The 23392-nt window shown below is 43.2% G+C and overlaps 1 protein-coding gene across 3 annotated transcripts; it reads left to right on the top strand.

Annotated features, from left to right (window-relative positions):
- Nucleotides 1-956: 956 nt before the first annotated feature.
- Nucleotides 957-17700, top strand: Znf184 (zinc finger protein 184). Of its 3 annotated transcripts, XM_052157483.1 has the most exons (6): nt 957-1081; nt 1476-1666; nt 2795-2904; nt 5084-5210; nt 5618-5713; nt 15342-17700. In XM_052157483.1, the coding sequence occupies exons 2-6, from the start codon at nt 1660-1662 to the stop codon at nt 17165-17167; spliced, it is 2166 nt and encodes a 721-aa protein (XP_052013443.1). In that variant the 5' UTR covers nt 957-1081; nt 1476-1659; the 3' UTR covers nt 17168-17700. The 3 variants fall into 3 exon arrangements, with proteins under 3 accessions (XP_052013443.1, XP_052013444.1, XP_052013445.1); XM_052157484.1 differs by lacking the exons at nt 957-1081; nt 1476-1666; nt 2795-2904 and having other exon boundaries at nt 5113-5210; nt 5588-5713; XM_052157485.1 differs by lacking the exons at nt 957-1081; nt 1476-1666; nt 2795-2904; nt 5084-5210; nt 5618-5713 and adding an exon at nt 13719-13814.
- Nucleotides 17701-23392: the final 5692 nt, after the last annotated feature.

Genomic DNA, 23392 nt, shown 5'->3' with positions numbered 1-23392 from the left:
CATGCCCCTTCATGTATGTGCACAAACGCAGACACATAAAACCAATTTTAAAAAACTAAACATGATTGCAGTTTGCATTCTCTTTTTATCTAATGCCTTGTTGCAACCATTTCTCTCTATACCATGCCCTTCCCTTAACTTTTTCCTGTGTAGCATTATCATTTCCAGGTCTGGTGCTCTCAGCTAAGGAGGGGAGACACTTTAGCCCTTCTGTCAAATAACGGGGAGGAACTAAAGCCCTTAGCTGAGTGGGCCATACCTTTGAAACAAACAAGCAAACAAGCAAACAAAAACCTATATGTAGGAGTCTTTGGTGTACGTCAAGGGCACTAAGGGATTCACTTTAAGTGCTAGGCAAATAAACCTGCTGAGAGCACTGATAATATGTAAAATACTGTACCACCACCCCTTCCTGGTTTCTTTAGTATTTAAAAATATGTGAGTCGTTTTGCGAAGACATGAAAACGACAAATATTTTCAAAACGACAAATATATAAATGAGAATGAATAGGGTTGAGTGCTGAAATGTACGCTTGCGTTTTGAAATTCTCAGTGAGAGAGGCCAGATCCTTGGGAGGTGGAGAAGGTGGATCAGGATTTCAACGCCAGCCACATATATATAGCAAGTTCGAGACCAGTCTGAGGGGTGTGAGCCTGCCTCAACATCTCCGCCCAAAAACCTGCGGGTGTGTGAATATTGTTTACAAACGCTGTATATGGCCACCTCTGCTCACAGTCCAAACCACCAGACACAAACGGTAGGCAGGTTCAACCTCCCGAGCCACCAGGAGGCATTCGTGGAAACCTGGGAAAAGTAAGTCGGAAACACCGCGCGTTGCATTCTGGGAATTGTGGTCCTTTGTGCACCCCGGTGAGGCGCGCGTGTGTGTTGAGGGGAGGGGTGGGTAAAGAAGGGAAAGGGTCTACCGGACCGGAAGTGACCGCTAAGCGGACTGTGGGCGTGGAAAGGGGTGGGTGTTTGGCTCGTCCCACCGCGTAAACTCAGTGCCTGAGTTTTGGTGGCTATTCCACGCTTCTGGATCCAGGATCCTTGGGAGTGCGTCACTTGACAGGAGTCCAGGTATCACCATGGCAACCACCAGCGCCCTGGGAGTGTGTCGTCACCTTGCGGGCCCGCGCGGTGCGGCCTGCGCGGGAGGAAGCCGGGGAGTCAGGGAAGGGGGCGCGCCTCCCCTCGGCGTTGCCGGGGACCACGGGTTCCCCAAGGCTTTGTTCCTTTGTTCTGGGCCGGGCCAGCTGAATGCGGGGCAGCCCGCCTTTCTGCTGTGCCCCGCAACAGGTGCCTGGCCGCCTGGGGAAGTAGGAGATCGCAGACCCTGTGGAGGGCGCGTGGCCTGACTCTAGGTGGGCGCCCGGAGTCTCTGCTGCAGCCAGGCAGAGCTGCTCGCTCCCTGTTCGCTTTTTGCTTCTTGTAGTAATCCAGACCTCCCCTGTGCACCTCCGCTCCTGGACAGGACCTCCTGGCTACTCTATACGAGTCAGAGGTGCGACTGTAAAACGCGAGCCGCAGAGTGTATCCTGTGTCTGGTAGGCCAGTCTCTTAGAAGGAAGGAGAGCGGGACATCCGAGTTCCTACCTGAAGCTGCCTGCAGGGTATCCACGTGTCCAAGTTCTTGCGGAACACGTAGAGCTCCTGGGATGGCAGGTAATGGGGATCACCAGGGTAGAGAGAGGGCTGGTGTAGGGCGAGCTGAGAGGTGGAAGGAGGAAGCCATGTGGCTAGCGGTAAAGAAACCTAATTACATCGAAAGAAACTTGGAAGAATCAATTCTGAGTTCTGGACATGAGAATTTGAAAAGGAACAACAGTTCAGAATATCTGATCCTCTTGATAGTTCTCTTATATTACATTTTCGAATAAAAAAAACTGTCAGAATAAAAAGTGTTCTAACTTTTTAATGCAAAGATTAGGTTTGAAATATCTTGCAGATAGCAGTTTTTCAAGCTTGTGCCGGTGCAAGTGTGTGTGGCCTAAAAACCATTTTGGGGTGCAAATGTTTCCTTGCCTTTTAGTTCCTCTCACTAAAGTGCCTGGTCCTGTAACTTGTGCGTAGATCTTAAAAGCACCAGAGACTGTCAGTACTTTAACAGTGATGCCCTTACCTGTGAATTCAGCTGTTAAGTTCCCTGTCAAGTAGCCTAAGTCTCATTTTCTATGATAGGTCCATATAAGATCGCTAGACTTGAGTAGTCCTTTCCTAGTTAGCATATTTCTTACATTGCCGTGCCCAACACTAAACATAGTTCTTTAAATGTCCTTTTAAAAATACCTAAGAGTATGATCTATTACTATTTTTCATCAAATTTTTTGTTAATTTTTTTTTTTTTTAGATTTTATTATATGTGTATAAGTGCTTGCATGTCTTTACTTTCATTAGGTATGTGAGAGTGTCAATAAACTCACTGAGACCCGCGAGTTTTTGCTTCCTTAGTGCTGGGATTAAAGGCATGTACTGTCATACCCAGCTGCTTACTCATAGTGTATGTGTAGCATAGAAGAGTCAGCAGGAATGTCTTGCTTCAGTAATGAGGACCGAGGATTAATTTCTCTGTATGAACCATGTGAATAGTTAAGTATCAAGAGACAAAGCTGAATATTAAGGCACAGTTTGGTTTTTGTTGTTTTTGTTTGTTTCTCCTGAGCCTTCTCAGGACAGTACAGAGGCCTCAGTTAAACCTTTTGTGGGTGGGGGGATTCTGACATATAAAGGAAGGGGAGACGTAGTTCTTATCTCCAGGAAGAAAAGTAAATTCTTTTTCTGGATTGCTGGCAGCAGCACATCTGGTCATATTCATCACGGCCTCTTCCTCGTCAGGTCTGTCCTCTGCAGACTCCGCCAGTCTCCACGAGGGACGCACCCTACTCCCACCATCTAGTTTTCGGGTAAGTTAAGATTTTTCCCAAGTGCAATGTCTGTTGTGATAATATAAAGAGAAAGTGGCATAAGAATATGTTTCATGGGGTGTGGGGGAGCGGTGCATCATCAGGGCCATGCTGAGGTATCCCTTCCCAGAGGGACCAGACCCGATAGTATAGAGTAGAGTGTATTCAGGGCATGAGGATGGGTGTTAAGGGGGGTGTAGCCTCCCACTGCCCTGAGGCAGCCTTGGTTGTTAAGGTGAAAGAGGCTGTATTGTTCCCATTGGAACTAGGCGGGAGATAACACCTGGGGAAGGGTGGAGGCTGCGGGCCAGGAATATCGCAACTTGAATAGGCCAGAGATAACACCAGGGGAAGGGTGGAGGCTGCAGGCCAGGAAGGTCACAGCTAAATGCTGTGGGGGAAGGGACAGGGGGGTAGTAGAGGCAGAGAAAGGCAGAGAGAAGTAGAGGCTGGCCATGACGACATGGAGAGAGCAGGAAGGGAGTGGGGAAGGGAAGAGAGCCCAAGAGGGCAACTGAAGTGGAAAGAGAAGAGAGAGTAAGAGGCAAGAGACAGGCGGGGCAGATATCCCTTCTTAGAGTGGGCCAGACCTAACTGGCTATTGCCAAGTAACTGTGGGGAGGGGCATACCTGGCTGTTGCTAGGTAACTGTGGGGTGAATTTAGACAGAATACTAACAATGTCCCTTCTCAGAATAATGTGTTTTTATTGTCAAGTATGTTGACTCCCAAATCATTGTTGGTGAGCCTTCTCTGGGCTCTCATCTGTCCTGTGATCTCATCTGGATCCAGCTGTGCCTCCACAGCTTCAGCAATCACTCACCATTTACCTCTTACCCAGAGTCTTGAAACACTGCTGGGTGGGGAAGAAGAAGGAGAAGCACAACAAACAGGAAAGTGGCCAATAAAAGTCAAAGTAGGCAGGTGTACAGAAGGGGAAGTGGGCACTGCAGATCTTAGGGAATGAGAGAGGTGTGTGGTTGGCGGAGGACGGAGAGTAGCGTGAAGGACGTGGGATTGTATTCTCTCAAGGACAAGTGATATTTGAATATTGGAGTAAGACAGGTGTGGGGAGCCGAGTCCAGATGCGCAGGTGAGCACTGGTAATAGTCACAGATTCACATTTGGAAGAGATGACTTATTTTGGAAAATTAAAAAAATAAAATTGAATGAGATCAGAATATGAAAAAAATCTCAAATATGTAATGAGAACTGTGAAGGCTTTATTCTGTAGGTCATCTGTGAACCATGATAGATTTTAAATGTAGGAAAAATGTTCCATGAGCCTTAACCTCAAGATGTCCCTCATCACCTCTTCCCAGTTACACCTGAAGTTCTGTTAGCTTCACTTTGTTTTTTATTGAGGAATATTGTAACAATAAACTGCATGCATTTTAAACTATATTGTCTTAACTCTGTATTCTGGAGGAATTGATTTTAGGTTCCCTAACAGATGCCAAAACATGTAGATCCTCAACTCCTTTACATAAGATGGCACAGTGTTTGCATATAACCTATCCACATTCTCCCGTGTACTTTAATCATCTCTAGACACATTGTAAATACTATGCAAATACACTATAAATTCTACACAGTTGTTCTACTGTATTGTTTAGGGAATACAAGAACAATATCTGTGCATGTTCTTTGAATGCATTTTATCTATAGTTGATTGAATCCACAGATGGAGAGAGCCAACTCTAATTGGATGTTTCAACATACATGAAGGTTCATAAAATAAAGTGCTTAATGTAGGCATCTAAGTGAGTGCTCATTCTATTGGCCAGTGCTGTCTTTGCTCGTCCTCTTTATCTCTGAGTTCTAAGATATAGCAAGTACTATATTATAATTGCTATAATCAATAACATTTTAATATGTTTATTAAGCACTTTACAGGGAAAAAGGTTAGTGTTTATTTTGCTTTTTGGCTTTTGTTTTTGGTGTTGAGGATTGAACTTAGGACCTTTCTCATGCTCTGCCAATGAGCTACATTACCACCTACCATAAGGAACATTTCTTTTTATTCTTAACACCAATCTTATGGGTAAGGTCTGTTTGAAATTTTTTCCAAAAGTAAACATATTAGTACTACTTTTAGTTTATCACCTGACTTGCTTCTATGGGTATTATTAATTTTACCTATTTCCTAAGGCTAAGCTGTAGAATACTTGATATTTTAGGAATCAGTGACCTTCAAGGATGTGGTTGTGAACTTCACTCAGGAAGAATGGAAACACCTGGATCCTACACAGAGAGATTTGTTCAGAGATGTGACATTGGAAAATTATACACATCTGGTCTCTATAGGTGAGTATGATACTGCACTGCCCAAGTTAAGATGAGGATGTGAGCAGAGGGTACACAACTGGTCTCGGGAACCTTAAGTTTATATGGTGTGACAAACACACACCTTGTCTCTTTAGGTGAGGGTAGCCCTAAGTTTAGATGGATGTGGGAGACACATTATTGTGCTTAGATGTGATTGGCATCTAAATTTAGGAACCAGCAATTTTAAATGTTAGAAGTTTCTCCTCATGATCAAGTGGAGTATTCTCCTTAGATGAGTTGCTCCCTTGTTACAACATTTGACTGCTGTTCATCACACCAAATTTTTCCTATGTAGAGTATCTTAGAGATGGAATGGTGAGATTGCATTCTGATCTGGTACTTTTTCCTTATTGCAGACAGATTCCTTTTTTTCCTCCTCTGAGCAGGGCTCCAGGTTTCCAAACCTGATATGATTTCCCAACTAGAGCAAGGGACAGAGCCATGGATTGAGGAGTCGTGCATTCCTGTTGGTTCCTTGGAAGGTACGTAGTGTGTGACAACAGAGGACTGCTCTTCCCCATGAGAAGTGACTCTGTATAGGTGTGTGCACTCTGCTCTTCAGAGCATCACCTGGGAGAGATGAACACCAGCTCAACATAGTCTATTTTACATTCCCTTTCGAGGTTTCAGCCTTCCTGATTCTCCTAAAAGGAGACATCTGTACTCACAGTCTGCATTCTCTCTTCCCACTTTGTTTTGACCCAGGATTGTCCCCTCATTTTCTGTTTTGGGTTCCATTTCTGTTGGCATCAAACAGAAACATGCTAGTTCCAAGTGCTTTCACTCAACACTGCCTAAGTCTCTCTGTTCCCGACTAAAGTAAAAGTGAGTTCCACACCTGTAGCCTTGGTTTTGTTTTTCTGTTTTGTTTTTTTATGTTTTCTTTCTTGTTTGTTTTAATGCACTCACTCTTTTCTTAATTTCATTTGTAGTTTCATATTCTGTAACTTTATCATTCTGTCATTGAGGTTCTGAATAATTTTTTCTTTTAAATCATTAGTTTCCAACTACACAAGGAATTTCTTCAAGGCCCTGACTCTGGTCACAGTAGCCTAGGAGCCCATGAGCACAGGAATAGATGAAGGAAATGAGGTGCATCTACACAATGGGATTTTATTCAGCCATAAAGAAAATTAAGTCATGACATTTGCAGGGCCGTTATATTCCTTCTGTTCCTAGTTTCTTCAGGACTGTCTTGGTAAAGGGATATTGAGCTTTGTCAAATGCCTTTTCTGAGATGACCATGCGGTTTTTGTTCTTAGTCTATCTATGTGTCTTTTTCATTCATGGATTTGTCTATCTTAAATCAGCCTTCCATCCCTGAGGTTTAAAAAAAAAACCATTGTTGTGGTTCTGTATGATCTTAGTATGTTCTTGAATTTGGCCTGCAGGTATTTTGTTGCAAGTTTTATACTTACATCATGGAAATTACTCTATATTTTTTTGTTGTTGTCTTTATCTAGTTTTGATATTAGAGTGATACTAGCTTTGTAAAATGAGCTTGGTGGTATTTTCCTCCTTTTCTGCTTTTGGAACAGTTTGAGAAGTGAACGTGTTACCTCTTCCTTAAACATTTGGTAGAATTAGCAATAAACTCATTTGGTCCTGGGCATCTCTTGTTGGGAGACTTTTAATTACTGTTTCAATATTATTATTGGCTCTTTAATTCAACATTATTATGTAATTCAATATTATTATGGCTCTGTAAGTGTTATATCTTGATTTAATTTTGTTAGCTCACATGTATTTAGGAATTCATCTTTTCTCCAATTTTGACCTCCTTGTATTTTTAATGTATTCCCATATGATTCTCTAGATTTCATTGGTGTCTGTTATAAAAAGTTCCTTTTTAATCTGATTTTGCAAAAGTACTTCTTGTATTCCTCTTCATTTGACTTGAGATTTATCAATCTATTAAATCTCTTTAAGGAACTAACTCTTGCTCATGCATTGTACTTTTAAGTCCATGTTGCATTAATTTCAGCCTGATCATTATTTCTAGTGATATGCTTTTGCGTTTGGCTTAAGTCCTAGTTTGCTATTACTGTGATAAGCATCATGACACTTCCTGGTCACAGTCCATCATTGGGAAACCAAGGCAGGAAATGGAACAGTGCAGGAACCTGGGTCCAGGAGCTGGCCAGAGGCCACGGACGAGTGCTGCCTACCGGCGTGCTCTCTACAGCTCACTCAGCTTGCTTCTTACTAACTCAGGCCCACCTCTCCAAAGGTTGTACCACCCACAGTGGGCTTGATTAACACTTAATGCTAATCAAGAAAATGTCCCCACAGACTGACCTACAGGCTAGTCTGATCAGGCAGTTTCTCAGTTGGAGTTCCTGCTTTCCAGATTATTCTAGCTTATATCAACCTGATCAAAAACTAACCACCACAGACTGTTTTTGATTTTGTTGTTATGGTTTTTTGAGACAGGGTTTCTCTGTGTGCCTTTGAATTCTGTGTGTTCCCAGTGGTCCTTCAACTCTATCTGTAGACCAGGCTGGCCTCAAAATCACTGAGATCTGCCTGCCTCTGCCTCCTAAATGCTAGTATTATAGGCATGTACCACCATTATCTGGCCTTCTTTTCTTCTTTCCTTCCTTCCTTCCTTCCTTCCTTCCTTCCTTCCTTCCTTCCTTCCTTCCTTCCTTCCTTCCTTCTTTCCTTCCTTCCTTCCTTCCTTCCTTCTTTCCTTCCTTTTCAAGAACCTTGAAGATAAGGGCAAGACAAATGACTTACTGGTTAAGAGAACTTATACTCTTCCAGAGTACCCAAATTCAGCTACTAATACTTCTGGGCTCTTCTATCATAGGCACTTATGCACATATGCTCACACACATAATTTTTAAAGTGAAAAAAAACCACACACTTTGAGGTATATCATTAGATTATTTATTTGCTGTTTGTCTTTCTTTTTTAAAGTATGTGTAGGTATGGGTATCTGTGTGTGTGTGTGTGTGTGTGTGTGTGTGTGTGTGTGTGTGTGTGTGTGAGACACTCCCCTCCGGTTCTTTTTAGGGGACAGGGGTTACTGTACGCACTTACAGCTATAAACTTAGAATTGCATTAGCTCTAGCCAAGAGGTTCTGGTAAATTGTGTTATCATTTTCTTTTGATTCTAGGAAGTTTTCTATTTTCTCCTTGATTTATTCACTGACTCCACTGTTTATTCAGAACTATATTATTCAGTTTCCAAGAATTTATGTTGTTTCTGTAGCTTCTCTTGCTTGATATATTTTAATTTTATTCCATTATGACTTGGTAAGACACAATGAATTGATGTTAATCTTTTTGTATTTATTTAGGCTTACTTGTGGCCTCTTAAGATGATTTCAAGGGCCACTGAGAATGCATGTTGTGTATCTGGTGGATAGAATATTGTGCAGATGTTTAAATCCAACTGATAGATGGCATAATTTAGCTCTGAAATTTCTTTGGTGATTTTTAATTTAGAAGACATATCTGAAAGTGTGTGTGGATTATTGAAGTGTTTCACTATTCACATACCTTTCAGTGTTTGTTACATGAAATTGGCAACCCAAGCAGTGGTTATATCTTCTTAAAAATTGTCCTCTTTGTTTTGTTTTTGGGTTTTTTTTTTTTTTTTTTTTTTGAGACAGGGTTTCTCTGTGTAGCCCTGGCTGTCCTGGAACTCACTCTGTAGACCGGGCTGGCCTCGAACTCAGAAATCCACCTGCCTCTGCCTCCCAGAGTGCTGGGATTACAGGCGTGCGCCACCACCGCTCGGCTTTTTGTGATTTTTTTTTTTTGTTTTGTTTTGTTTAATTGTCCTCTTTGTTAATAAGCAGTGGTCTCCTTTATCTAGTCTGACAAGTTTCAGTTTGGGGTCTACTTTATCCAATATCACAATAGCTATCCTAGCTTAATGTGTTTGTGTTTGCTAAGCTGGCACTGGTTGCTTACACCTTCAGTCCCAGCACTGGAAGGCGGAGGCAGGAGATGTGGTCTACAGGCAGGTTAAAAGCTTGCATTTGTTTGGTAGGTTAATTTCCATTTATGAGTGCCTTTGAAGGGAAACTGTGTTTCTAGATCTTGTTTCTTTATTCAGTCAGTTTGTGTTTTTATATTGCTGAGTTAAGGCCATTTGCATTTGACATCATTATTGAAGAATTTGCAGTGACTTATGTTTTTGTTGGTTGTTCTGGCTAAGTAGACTATTGCTCTAGTTCTTTCTTTGTTCTCTACTAGTATTAGGAGTTTTCTGGTTTACCGTGTTAGGTGAATTTGTTCCTGGCTCCCATTTGCACATCTATTCCTCTCACGAAATAAATGTATTCTCTCGTGTCCTCTTTTACAGTTTTTCCTTTTCTAGTGTATAATATCTCTTTAAGTGTGTTCTGCAGTATCATAATTGCCTTAGGTTGTACTTGTCTTGAAATATATTAAAAGATGTCTTTGTTGAGAATAACAATCTTGAGGGGCAGTGTGCATTTTGAGACAGTTTCTCTATGTATGTTATTGTACTGGCTGGTTTTGTGTGTCATCCTGACACAGGCTGGGGTTATCTCTGATAAAGGAGCTTCAGTTGAGGAAATGCCTCCTCCAGCTGTAAGGCATTTTCTCTCAACTAGTGATCTAGGGGAGAGGGCCCATTGTGGGTGGTACCATCCCTGGGCTGGCAGTCTTAGGTTCTATAAGAAAGCAAGCTGAACAAGCCAGGGAGGCAATCCAGTAAGAAGCATCCCTCCATGGCTTCTGCATCAGCTCCTGCTTCCTGATCTGCTTGAGTTCAGTCCTGACTTCTTTTGGGGATGAATAGCAATGGGGAACTATAAGCTGAATAAACCTTTTCCTCCCCAACTTGCATCTTGGTCATGATGTTTTGTGCAGGAATAGAAACCCTGACTAAGACAGTAATTCTGGCTGTCCTGGAACTCTCTTTGTAGACAAGTCTGGCTTAAAACTCAGAGATCCATCTGCCTCTGCCTCCCAACTGCTGGGACTCAAGGTGTGTGCCACCATTGCCCAGCTAGTTTTAAAATTTTTAATTTTATTAGTGTGTGTGTGTGTGTGTGTGTGTTCTACATTTATATACTGACCCTGGAGTGTAGCCGCCCACGGCCACATGTGAACTGGATACCTGGAAGAGAATTCTGGGGATAAACGGGAAGGGGACGAAAGAGAAAAGAGTCAAGACAACAGTTGCCAATAGAGACTGACTTTACTATTATTTAGCCAATATATAGTCTTTAGAAAACCACCCTGCCCCCCAAATGGCCAGGAATTCCTTGGATCTTCTTCTCAGCGGGTTGCCTGCTTCCAGTCACATCACACAGGTTTTCTGCTGGTCTCCAGGTGAGACTGCCCTGAGGCAGCCTTGGTTGTTATGATGAAAGCGGCTGTATTCCCAACAAAACAAGGGCCAGAGATAACACCTGGGGAAGGGTGGAGGCTGTGGGCCAGGAATGTCACCCCTTGAATAGGCTGGGTAACACCAGCGGAAGGGTGGGGGCTGCCGGCCTGGAATGTCTGGTGCTGCCAGCCAGGAATGTCACAGCTTGAATAGGATGGGCTGAGAAGTCCAGCTAAATGCTGTGGGGGAAGGGACACTGGAGTTCAGGTAAAGTGTTGGATCCTCTGGGATTGGACTTAAAGATAACTGTGAGCTTCCCATGTAGGTTCTGGAGATCTAACCCAGCACTGTGGAAGAGCACCCAGCACTTATAACCACTGTGCTGCCTCTAGCGTTAGCCGGAGTTACAGATGGTTGTGAACTACCATGTGGGTGTTAGGAATCGGATGTAGGTCTTCGTAAGAGCAAGAGTGTTGTAAACAATTAACTACCTAACAGCCCCCAAGTGCTTCTTTCCAGGGTTTGAAATATAAGCCTGTTCTTCTGGCTTTTAGAGTTGTTGACAGAGAGTAGTGTTATTCTGATATTTCTCTGATGTATGTGGTTTGGTGTTTTACTCACGTAAATACAGTTTTTAATACTATGTTTTTGTAATTTTGACATTGTGACTGTCTCATGTTAACCATGTCTATTTGAAGTACTGTATGCTTGTTGTATGTGGATAGATATCCTTCCCCCATGTGCCCTTTTTAGGCTTGGGTAATTCTCTACTATAATTTCATTAAATGGTGCCTTTAGACTATCTCACTTTCTTCTCCAGATTGGTAGGTTTTGTCTCTTGAACTTATCCCAGAGTTCATAGAATTAATGGATGATTTGATTATTCTCATTAATTTTCTTGTTCTTGATCTAAGTCTGAATGTGTTATTGTCTCAACCTTGGCCTTCCTCTCTGAAATGTATTACTCTTCTTGGTCTTATCTAGTAATAATACTTCCCACTGTACTTTAAAAAAAATTTACTGTTTATTTGAGTGTGTGTGTGTGTGTGTGTGTGTGTGTGTGTGGTGTGTAAGAGAAAGAAACAGAGATAGAGACTTTTGCCTACATGTGTGTTTCTTTACCATACATAGGTGCTGACACAGTCAGAAGAAGGAATCACATCCCCTTCAACTAGAGTTTCAGGTGAATTGTGGGCTACTGTGTGGATGCTAGGACCAAACCCAGGTCCTTTGCAACAGCAATAACTGTTCTTAACTGAGCTCTTTCCAGCCCCCAGTTGCCTTTTTCTAGGATGTCTTAGAGCCGTCCCTGCAGAGCCATGACCTGCAATCCTGAGGAGTTTGTCTCACTGTCCTGCCTGCTTTTTGTGCAGCTTGTTTTGTTTGTTTGTTTTTCCATTTCTTTTTGCTTTTTTCGAGACAGGGTTTCATAGCTTGGTTTTTGGTTTGGTTTGGTTTGGTTTTTTGGTTTTTTTTTGTTTTTTTTTGGGGGGGGTTGTTTGTTTGTTTGTTTGTTTTGTGTTTTCGAGACAGGGCTTCTCTGTATAGCCTTGGCTGTCCTGGAACTCACTTTGTAGACCACACTGGCCTCGAACTCAGAAATCCACCTGTCTCTGCCTCCCAAGTGCTGGGATTACAGGCATGCGCCACCACGCCTGGCCATAGCTTGGTTTTTAACATCCTCAAATATTTGTCAACATATTGGGTATTGGAATTTGTTATCCATAGATTTTTATATGTAGGAAAGTAGTGATAGTAGTCAATATATTCTGGAACTTTCTCTAATTCTTCAAATCCTTTATTCTTGGCCCAGCTAATTCTCTTAATCATTGAATCGAGAATATGACACTGTGTGGACATTGGTTGTGGTTAATACCACGTTGCCTTCATAGGATTCATATTTGTGACTGGTCACTTCCAAACACTTTTCTCTGTCTTTTTTAACAGCACAGGACTTTATAACCCTCATGCCCTTTCCCCTGCGGTACATCCAGGGGATATTCGTTATTGCCTTTATTGTATTTGTGTATTGGCCGGGGATGCATGCATTTATATGAGGTCAGAGGACACCTTGTGATAGTCCTCCATTCCATGTGGATCATAAGGATTGAACTCAAATTATCAGGCCCAGCAGGGGCAAGCACCTTTGCCACCTAAGCCATTTCACCAGCCTCAGAAGATATTTTTTATGATTATTTACTGTATAAACATATTTCCCTGGGTATTATTATTGTTGGTGTAAACATACCTGTGAAACATATGACCTTGTTCTCGCTGAAGAATTTCTGCAACTGTGAGACTGCCTATATTGACACATGCTATTCCATTTTCTGGGCAGGAGATGGTGGGCAGCTTTGGGGGTCTGCCATTCTGTTCATGGTTACAGTGATTGTGGCTAGACTCACAACTCAGGGTCATTTCTTACCTTCCCTGTCCAGTGGGAAAGTGTTGTCTTCTATCACCCGCGAGGGTCTTTCTGGCCTCTGCCCTTTTCACAAATCCTTTCCTATGGCTTCAGCTGCTTCTTTCCTGATAAGCTGGAATTTCATATCTTAGATATAAGCATCCTATTCTAATGCTGCTTTTGACATCTTCCACTCCCACACACCTTTAATCTAATCCTCCATTTCTTTTCCACATTCCAGAATGATAGACTTAAAGTTGTCATCATTTCTTCTCCTGTTTAGACTCCTAATATTTAACAGAGATGGAATTCTTTCTTCAGGGTTCTAGGCTAAGTCTTTCCTATTGCCCTGAATTTAAGTCACCATTGTTAAAATTTTTCCTTGCTGTTTATTAACAAGGAATCTCACTTCAGACTGCATCCTCAGAGTCAGTCCTTTTCTCTGTATCCTTAGTGGTCTCAGGTTACCTCTTTTTTTTCTTTAATCCATGGTTTATTTGCCTGCCTCACCTGGTAGGCCACTTCGTATGAGCAGAAGCGTCCATTGTTGTACATTGTTTGGCTGCAGATGTGTCCACAGAAGGAAATTATGACCCGGGGCCATAACATCAAAAGCCTGAGCAGAAGTTCAGGCACTCTCCATCTGAGGTTCTGGTTTCTCCTTTGTTGTGGCAGGGGTTTCAGAGATGAGGACAGTGCCAGCGGCTGTGTGGCCATCCTGCAAGGTGAAGTGCTGGCCTTTCTCTAAGAGCATGGCTGCCACAGCTGAGGCTAGGCTTCAGGTCCTCTCCAGGCATGGCAGGTTCCTGACCTGGAGGCAAGATGACGTGATAGGCTATGTCCCAAGACAGGAAGAAGATAACAGGTATAAAATGAGACACCCTCTCCTTGCTTAGGATATAAGACTGGACATCCACCCTTTGGTGGGGTTGCATAGACTCTGGCTTAACCATGGCCAAGCCATGCCTTAGACCATCCCACTTCTAACCTTGTCCTAGAGCACCCATGCTATCCCCTGCCTCAGTCCTCTCCAGGGACTCAGGCATATGGAAGGTCTCAGTGCCTCTCAGCACAATGCTAATGTTCTTGCTATTTCCCAGCCCCTCACACTCATCGACCTTCAGAATGCCATGCTCTAGTGTACCCGTCACCACTGTGTCGAAGCCGGGGATGGAGTAAACTGACTGCAGGTGGCAGGGCTTCCTCAGGTCCCAGCTGAGCACTGGGACATGTGTCCACAGATCCAGCAGCTTCTGCACTAACTTCACACCTAGATCAGGATGGCATTGCTCAAGGACACAGAGAGAAGAGCCTGTAATGGCTGGAGTCTCCTCTCCTTCATAGCCAAAATAACTGAGCAGTTCCTGGATCTCCAGCTCTGCTAGTTGCTACCATATCTGAGTCCTGGATAGTGCCTGCTCCAATCTGTTTACCCACTGTGCTCTTGTGTCTGGAGCATGGGGCCATCAGCTGCCACCACCAGAGTGCAGCCATCCAGAGGTGCAGTGCCATGATTATGTTCTTAAAGTAATCTGCATGACTGGGGTAGTCCGCGCAGGCATAGTGGCAGGCAGCAGTGCGCTACTCCACATGGACTGCATTGATGGTGATTCCCTAAACTCTCCTCTGGGACTTGTCTATGACCTCATACTCCTTGAGCTTAGCCCCACCTCCCTTGGCTAGAATTTTTGTAGATGGTAATCATATTAATCTTTCCCCTGATTTTGTGCGGCTAATGGTACTCAAATTCACATGGGGTTTGAATCTTCGGGTCTTCGGTGGCTATAGTCAACCTTATAGCAATGGGGTCAAGCAGGGACAGAAACCTCTGAAGAAGGGTGTAACTTGTAATACTGTTGGGGCCGCCATTGTGGTAGTATTATCTCAGTTTTCAGGTGCTGAGACTAAGGATGTATAATAACATATCCGACTTACCTCTTAAATTTAACTATTACTTTAAATGTCATTCTTAGTTGTCCTTAGAGATCATCTATGAAACTGAAATAAGCATTCTCTTCCCAGTTTTCGTTTATTCTCCTTAGCTGTTTCTTCTTTCTCCCCAAATGTTAAAGTTATATATTTGAGAACTTACAAAGGATTAGATAATCTCCAACAAGGGCAGTTTTCTTTTTTCTCTGTCCAGAAAATAACTGGCATTTTCTTTTCTTTCTTTTTTTTTCTTTCTTTTTTTTTTTTTTAAGATTTATTTATTTTATATGTAAGTACACTGTTGCTGTCTTCAAATACACCAGAAGAGGGCATCAGAACCCATTACAGATGGTTGTGAGCCACCATGTGGTTGCTGGGATTTGAACTCAGGACCTCTAGAAGAGCAGTCAGTGCTCTTAACCTCTGAGCCATCTCTCCAGCCCGACATTTTCTTTTCTTTCAGACTGGAAAACAAGACCTGAAAATAGTGTGTCACTCCTAGAACTTGACATTTCTGGAGAGCAACTATCCTCAGAGACAGTGGTAACCAGCGTCAAAGGGGCTGGCGGGAGTTTAGAGAAGCTTGAAGCAAACCAACAGCCGCTGCCAAGGGAAGTCAAAGTGACTGAGAAAACAGCACCCACTTGTGCGAGTGACCTTGGCGTGAGCTCAAGCCTCACAACACAAACGGAAGTAGCGCTAGATCAGACGTCCACTAGAGCACGAGCCTCGCAGAGGTCCCACCCAGTCAAGAAAGAGAAGCTATGTAAGTGCAACGAATGCGGCAAAGCTTTTACCTACTGTTCTGCTCTCATTCGCCATCAAAGAACGCACACTGGAGAGAAACCCTACACATGTAAGGAATGCAACAAAGCTTTCAGCAGAAGTGAGAACCTTGTAAACCATCAGAGAATCCATACAGGAGACAAACCGTACAAATGTGACCAGTGTGGAAAGAGTTTCGTTGAGAGTCCGTCTCTCACTCAGCATCAAAGAATTCACACTGGAGAAAAGCCCTATAAATGTGATGAATGTGGGAAGGCCTTTAGTCAGAGGACCCACCTTGTTCAGCATCACAGGATTCACACTGGTGAGAAGCCGTATACTTGTAACCAGTGTGGCAAATCCTTCAGCCAGAGAGGCCACTTTATGGAGCACCAGAAGATTCATACAGGAGAGAAACCTTTCAAATGTCAGGAATGTGAAAAAACATTCACCAGGAGCACACACCTCACTCAACATCAAAAAATTCACACAGGGGAGAAAACCTACAAGTGTAACGAGTGTGGGAAGGCCTTCAACGGCCCATCGACGTTTATCCGTCACCATATGATTCATACTGGGGAAAAGCCTTACGAGTGTAATCAGTGTGGCAAAGCCTTCAGCCAGCACTCCAACCTGACTCAGCATCAGAAAACACACACTGGGGAGAAGCCCTATGACTGCGCAGAATGTGGGAAAGCCTTCAGTTACTGGTCCTCCCTTGCTCAGCATCTGAAAATTCACACAGGAGAGAAGCCTTACAAGTGCAGCGACTGCGGGAAGGCCTTCAGCTACTGCTCATCCCTTACACAGCATCAGAGGATCCACACGCGAGAGAAGCCCTTCGAGTGCAGTGAGTGCGGAAAGGCTTTCAGCTACCTGTCAAACCTTAATCAGCATCAGAAAACTCACACGCAGGAGAAAGCCTATGAATGTAAGGAATGTGGGAAAGCCTTTAGTCGGAGCTCATGTCTTATTAAGCATGAAAGAATTCATACTGGAGAGAAGCCTTACCAATGTCACGAATGTGGGAAAACCTTCAGCTATGGCTCATCCCTTATTCAGCATAAGAAAATCCATACGGGTGAAAGACCGTACAAGTGCAGTGAATGCGGGAGAGCCTTCAACCAGAAAATACACCTTATACAACACAAGAGAATTCACACAGGAGCCAAGCCGTACGCCTGTCCCAAGTGTGGTAAGACCTTTCGACACTGTTCATCTCTTGCTCAACATCAAAAAACTCACACAGAAGAAAAACCCTACCAGTGTAACAAATGTGGAAAGGCCTTCGGCCGGAGCACCCATCTGACTCAGCATCAGCGAATCCATGCTAGAGAGAAGCCCTGTAAGTGCAATGAATGTGACAAATGCCTTACCCAGAGCGTGCACCTGACTGAGCACCAGAGCACTCACACTGGAGCGAAACCTTACCACGCTACTGAGTGCCCACAGACTTTCAGCCAAAACACACACCTCACTCAGCATCAGAAGATTCATTCAGGAGAGAAGCTTTTTGGGTGTTAGGACTGTGGAAAAGCCTTCCAATATCACTCTGCTCTCATAAAACACCAGAGATTGCACCCTGCTGTGGCTGCTTTAGGAACATCACTAACACAGTTGCTATGTTCATGTTGGTTTTAGAGTAATGAATCAGAGTGGGATGAGGAACTGCTTAAAGTATTTAATTTTTTTCTGATACATGATGGAATGGAGAGTCCATTGGGCTGAACTATTCCAAGTATGTTATTAAAACAGCATTGTGACAAGCTGCTTTTAAGTTTCTTCTGTAAATGAGGTGAAACGAAGGATTCAGAGTTGATTTGAAAGGTAGCTTGGAATTTTATACTCAGTTTTGTATATGTATAATATATTCATAAATAGTTGCACTGTACATCCACATTTTTGTCTTGGATCTACAATGTGTGTGGGTTTTTTGCATGTTTTGCTAGTAGAAGAAATTTGTGCTTCAGTAACTAGGAATTTGTTTCGCTCCTGTTCTAATGCACTTATTCAGGTAGTTGGTCCTTAAATAAAACTACCTGTAAGATACAATCAAATTCCGTTGCTGCTGACTATTAAAATTCAGTAGCAGGTTCATTGCTCTGCACCTGTGTTTCTAGCCTTGTAGGCTGAGTAGGAGACTCACTGCCCAGGATTCTGAAGTAGACCGGATAGCACCATGCATCCTTACCTCAAAAACCAGCATCTCCTCTTCTAGCTTTAAATTAATTTTTCTGGGAGTTACAACTAGAGAGTCTGCTTACACAGAATGCACTGTTATTTAACCCTGGTTGTACATAGTGTCTTGGTTGGGGTTGCAGTAACAAATATACTAGGTATGGTTTAAACAACAGAATTGTAGTTCACACCGTTCTAGAGGTCGCAGTCTGGAGAGGGCCCATTTTCTGGCTGTACTCAATTATGTTATGCTCTTACATGGCAGAAAACAGAAAGAAATGGATTTTTATAAAGTCCTGTTCTTGACTGTTCTATGTTTGAATCTTCTAGACCCTCATCCCTAATAGCACCATATTGGGGAGTAAGTTTTCAGCTTATGAATTTGGAAATGTTTCAGTCCTAACAACTGAGAACATCAAAATTCTAGTGCCAAGGCTCTGCTTAACATTCTCTCAGCTGCGTGTTAGCCTAGGCTTCAGAGTTTTCTTCAAAAACATTTTACCAACCCCAATCCTCACTTTAAACAACCCCAATTCTCACTTTTTGTGAAATAATCTCTCTTATGTTGCCATGGGTGTCCTAGAACTCATTATATAGACCAGTCTAGCCTTGTACTCAAGATATCTGCCTGCCTCTACCTCATGAGTGCTGGGATTAAAATCATGTGCCACTACACTTGGCTGTTCAACTTCTAATTTGTACCCTGGTAAGAACAGTTGACCTAGACTTCAGTACCCACTCCTTTAGATTCAGTCTACATGATGGAGTTATTGAGGGTCATCCTGTTTATATAGATTCTCTTGAGCTCTGGAAGGAAAGTTGATTTGCTTTTTCACCAAAGCAGAAAAAACTAAGCCACAGTTTCTCTTATACTTGGTTTCCTTGTATCAGAATCAAATATCAATCTTATGTCTATCCTACATGATAGACATAATGTAGAATGAGCTACATTAGTCATGCTTTATTTTGAATGAGTGAATTCATTGAGTAGATAGCAAGCAAAAAAAGATGTACAAGGGGCCATGACAGTTTCCTCTATATTGTTTCACTTTTAGTCTATCTGTTGCCAAAGTGAAAAGCTTTTTTAAGATTTTACTTTTATGTTTATGTATCTGTGTGAGTGAATGGCATATGTATGTAGATGCCCTAGAAGGCCAGAAAAGGCCTGGAACAGGCAGCAGTGCACTGCCCACAGTGGGTGCTGAACCCCAGCCCTGGACTGTACTTTAGATGATTAAGTAAGGACATCCTCTGCTATGACCATCTACCAACAAGTGTTCGAGTTCTTTAAGAGCCAAGTTCAAATTTTCAACTGGAAATCATGATGCATAGGCATTAGAAATCAGGATTGTTAGCTGGGCAGTGGTGGTTACACATCTTTAATCCTAGCCCTCAGGAGACAAAGGCAGGTAGATAACTGAGTTTTCAGCCAGGCTGGTCTACAGATTGTTTTTCTATAGAAATTCTGGCTTTGCTATAAATGAACATGGGCACCTCCTGGAGTAGATAAAGAAATGCTATTAAGCCCCACAATATTACTGATCTTCCATCCTCTAGTCTGTTAGTGCCGGAAGATATTCAAGAAATATGGCAGAACAAGTTCATGTTGAGGGAAAATTCCAATAACTTTTTACTAGAGGGTTGGAGAGATGGCTCAGTGGTAAAGAATATGTGTTGCTCTTCCAGAGGGTCCTGGTTTGGTCCCCAGTACCTACAAGGCTTACATATATCTGTAAAGCCAGTGCAGGGAAAACACATATAAAATAAGCAAGCTGGATGTGGCTAGAGAATTTTCTCTTCTGTAGGAATTGGGTGTGGAAGGAGGACAGAGGGAGCAGGGTAACATGATCCATCTCCCAATCAGGTCACACTTGCTTCTGGATCCTCTCTTGGACACATCCTCTGTCTCAGATGGGCTTCCAGAGGCCTGGGCCATGGAATCTCCTAAACAGGATCCATCCTTACCCCAGCCTCTAAGAAATGTAACTCTGAAAACAAGTCCATGGCAAAGGAATTCTAGAACTTTATACTTCTGAGGATTTGATGGCCCTAGTGTTGGCCAAGAAAATCGGGAACCCAAGGGTCAGTTGCTGTTGGTGAAGGAAGATGTTTTCAGGGCTGTTTGTGCTCAGAATCTCACTCTTGTCTAGGCAGAGTCCCAGCAAGGTACTGATAGCAAACTCAAGCAGTTTAATTGAAGAAAACACAAGCAACGGATGTGAAACATGAACACCTAGCAATTTTAGAAAACTGTTACCACACTTAGCGTGAAAAAAACAAGAGTTTAACCTTCATTCATGACAAGTTAAAACAACAGATTTTTTTTTCCTCATAGTTCTGGAATTTAAAAGTCTGAACTCTTATTTCTCTAGGCCAAAGTCAAAGTGCTGACAAGCTCTTGTAAGATGATACTCCTGTCCTGTCCCAGGACAGGTTGTGTGCCTTGGTTTGTAGCTGTAGCCTTGGAATCGGCAGCCACTGACTCCTCTGAGCATTGTTACCCTTCCCTCCGCCTCACTCTTATGATGACATCAGGGTTTTCCATCATGATGTTTTGTGCAGGAATAGAAACCCTGACTAAGACGCATGGGATGGGGCTGGGAGGCAGCCAGATTGGCATAGAAAGTAAAGGTAGATTATTTAACTGTTCAGCTATTGAGATGCAATTTTAAATATTGTTTTTATATGTGGTTATTGGCAAATAGTATAAGATAAAGAAATACAGCCTCCAGATTAATTCACTGCTACAATTAATAATTTATTTATAATCATGTGTGTCATCTCAAGGGCCTAAGGGAGGATCTGGTGTAGTCTCTGCTATACAGATAACACAGAAGTCATCTGGACTGTGAATCACATCAGATCTTATTTGTCGTAGCCTGGCAGAGCCAGCCATACAGAGCATGCCAAAGTCATCTAGACCATTTGCTGTCCCGACCTGCAGGACAGTCAGCAGGGTCCTGGAACCACCTAGGGGAAGGCGAGAGACAAGACAGACACAAAAGAACCGAACAGCAAGACAAAATTCCGATCGAGCTGTCAATCTTTAATTTTCACACAAGGCGTTATAAAGGCAAGCAAGCAGGTGTGGGGAGGGGTGAAGGGGGAAAGTACTCGGGGAACAATCTCAGGGGGCTAGCATCATATCTCAGGAACAGTTTCTCAGAATTGTCTCTCAGGATCTCAGCTAAGATTTGGCAGGTGCAGTAGGAACTTGGCATCATATTTCGATCATGGGGAGGTGAAGTGGAAAGGAGTTGCTATGGTAACCTAACCACAGGTGAGCTTCGTTTGTTCGAGCCCACTCAGGTGAGCTCTGAACGTACTGACCATCTAGCTTACTTGGCTAATCTTTAAACTAGTACATTTCCTTCTAAAAGCAGCCTAAAGAAAGCCAGCTGGGAATGGCTGAGAGGAAGGGGTTTTTGAGATCTCTGTGAGAATGGCTCCTGGCAATTTGCCACCTCTGGTCCTGGTTGTGGAAGCTTAGGGGGATCCAGGTATGGCCCACCCCTCCAGATAGAACAGAGGTCACCGGCTATTTTCCACCTCCTAGCCTTTTGGGTGGAAAACATGTTCTACATTTTTGCCTTTAAAAATACAGTCCTGCATTTCCTGTGGTTTCTCTATGCTGTGAGCATGGGGACCTTTGTGCTCTAATACCTTTCTCTGTGTCTTAGAAGAGAGAAGCTGAGTCCCACTCTCACTCAGGCACCACCTTAGATCTTCAACCCACTGCAGTACCTATCTGCTGATGTTGCTATGACAACTAGATAGAACCAATATGAAGTGCTTAGATTGACTGGCAATGAGCATTGCCATTGTGAAGTAATTAAGCTGTTGTAGCTATCCAGCCCCCACGGACAAACTGGCTTTACCTGAAAGGGGGGCTGGAAATGAAAGAGATGGGCTGGGGGTGAGAGAAGAATGAAGCCAAGACAACGTTCTGATCAAGGCCGCGAGTTTAATATTCAGCACCACCGTGTTTATATAGGGAAAGCCTACAGACTCCATCCTTTGTTTCAGCTGCATTATGTTGTAAAAGCAAGGCCAATGCAGCCTTGCTAATCTAATCTAAGTTCCTGTGGGAACTTGCCTGTGCAACCAAGGCAGATGACTCCACCAAGGTCATTAAGGTCCACTGTGGCAAGCACTCAAGGCCTGTTGAGCCTGCGCAAGGCTGGGAAGGCCACCAGCTTACCAATGTTTCCCCGTGAAAGCCAGGCATTCTTGGCAGGTCCACTATGAAGAGATCATTAGAATTGGAGGACAGTAGTCTTGAACTCAGGTATCCATGCCTGCCTCTGTCTCTCAAGGGCTGTGTACCACCCCACAACTCAAAAGATTTATGTGTATGAGTATTTTGCTTGCATGTATGTATGCTCACTTTGAGTCTGTATGATATACACAGAAGTTTGAAGAAGGTGTTGGATCCCCTGAAATTGGAGTTACAGAGTGTTGGGAGCCACCATGTGGGTTCTAGGAACTGAACTTTGGTCCTCTGCAAGGGCAATAATTGCTCTTCTGAAATCATTTCTCCAGCCTCTGAAGATGTTTGTTTTCTTCTTCATAGTAAATAATTATCCACACTCATTTAAGCAATAAACAAATCACTGGAAAAGGAGAGGTCAAAAACCAAAAGGAACCCAGGCATAGTGATGCATGCACACTTTACTCTCCCCAGAGTGGGGCAGGGGTGGGCTTGGAAAGCAGAGACAGGCAAATCTAGTTCCAGGACAGTCAGGGCTACCTAGAAACCCTGTCTCCAAAAGCCAAAACAAAACAAAAACCCTAAAGGCACACAAGGCCAGAGTCAGGCAAGAGGCAGAATGAAGGGACTCCAGCCACCTTGAGCATGGCAAGCCCAGCTCTGGTAGACCTTTCCCTGCTTCTGCCTTGCTAACAACCAGTAGACCAGATTCCTAAAGCTGGCTACCAAGGCCTGTTCTTTGGTCACTTCCTCCTCCTGAGGCTGACCACCAAGGCCCGCCTATCAAAGCGTTTAAATCCAGAAATCAAGTGCACCCTTTGGCTCGAGTAGTCAACATGCCTAATACTCCTCAAATTATTCCACAGAAATAGAAATAGAAGGAACATTGCCAAATTTATTTTATGAGGCCACAATCACCCTGATAGACAAACCTTATAAACAACAAAGAGAATTTCAGACCAATTTCCTTTATGAACATCCATACTAAAATAGTCAATATTTTAATATTTAATATTAACATTTAAAATATTCAATACTCACAAACCAAATCCAAGAACACATCAAAACTTTATCCACCATAATTATGTTAGGGTTTCTATTCCTGCACACACATCATGACCAAGAAGCAAGTTGGGGAGGAAAGGGTTTATTCAGCTTACACTTCCACACAGATGTTCATCACCAAAGGAGGTCAGGACTGGAGCTCACACAGAGCAGAACTAGGAGGCAGGAGCTGATGCAGAGGCCCTGGAGTAAGCGTGCTGACTGGCTTGCTTCCTCTGGCTTGCTCAGATTGCTCTCTTACAGAACCCAGGGCTACCAGCCCAGGGATGGCGCTACTCATAATGACTGGACCCTCC

The sequence above is a fragment of the Apodemus sylvaticus genome, chromosome 14 (genome assembly GCF_947179515.1).
Source record: "Apodemus sylvaticus chromosome 14, mApoSyl1.1, whole genome shotgun sequence".
Classification (NCBI taxonomy): domain Eukaryota; kingdom Metazoa; phylum Chordata; class Mammalia; order Rodentia; family Muridae; genus Apodemus; species Apodemus sylvaticus.
The sequence above is the reverse complement of the archived record's forward strand: the minus strand, read 5'-3'. Positions and strand labels throughout refer to the sequence as shown.

What these genes read in the sequence shown, in the direction of transcription:
- Znf184 (XM_052157483.1), top strand. An exon ending in TCCCACCATCTAGTTTTCGG is followed by an intron (nt 2,905 to 5,083) that starts GTAAGTTAAGAT and finishes TTGATATTTTAG; the next exon opens with GAATCAGTGACCTTCAAGGA. An exon ending in TACACATCTGGTCTCTATAG is followed by an intron (nt 5,211 to 5,617) that starts GTGAGTATGATA and finishes TCCTCTGAGCAG; the next exon opens with GGCTCCAGGTTTCCAAACCT.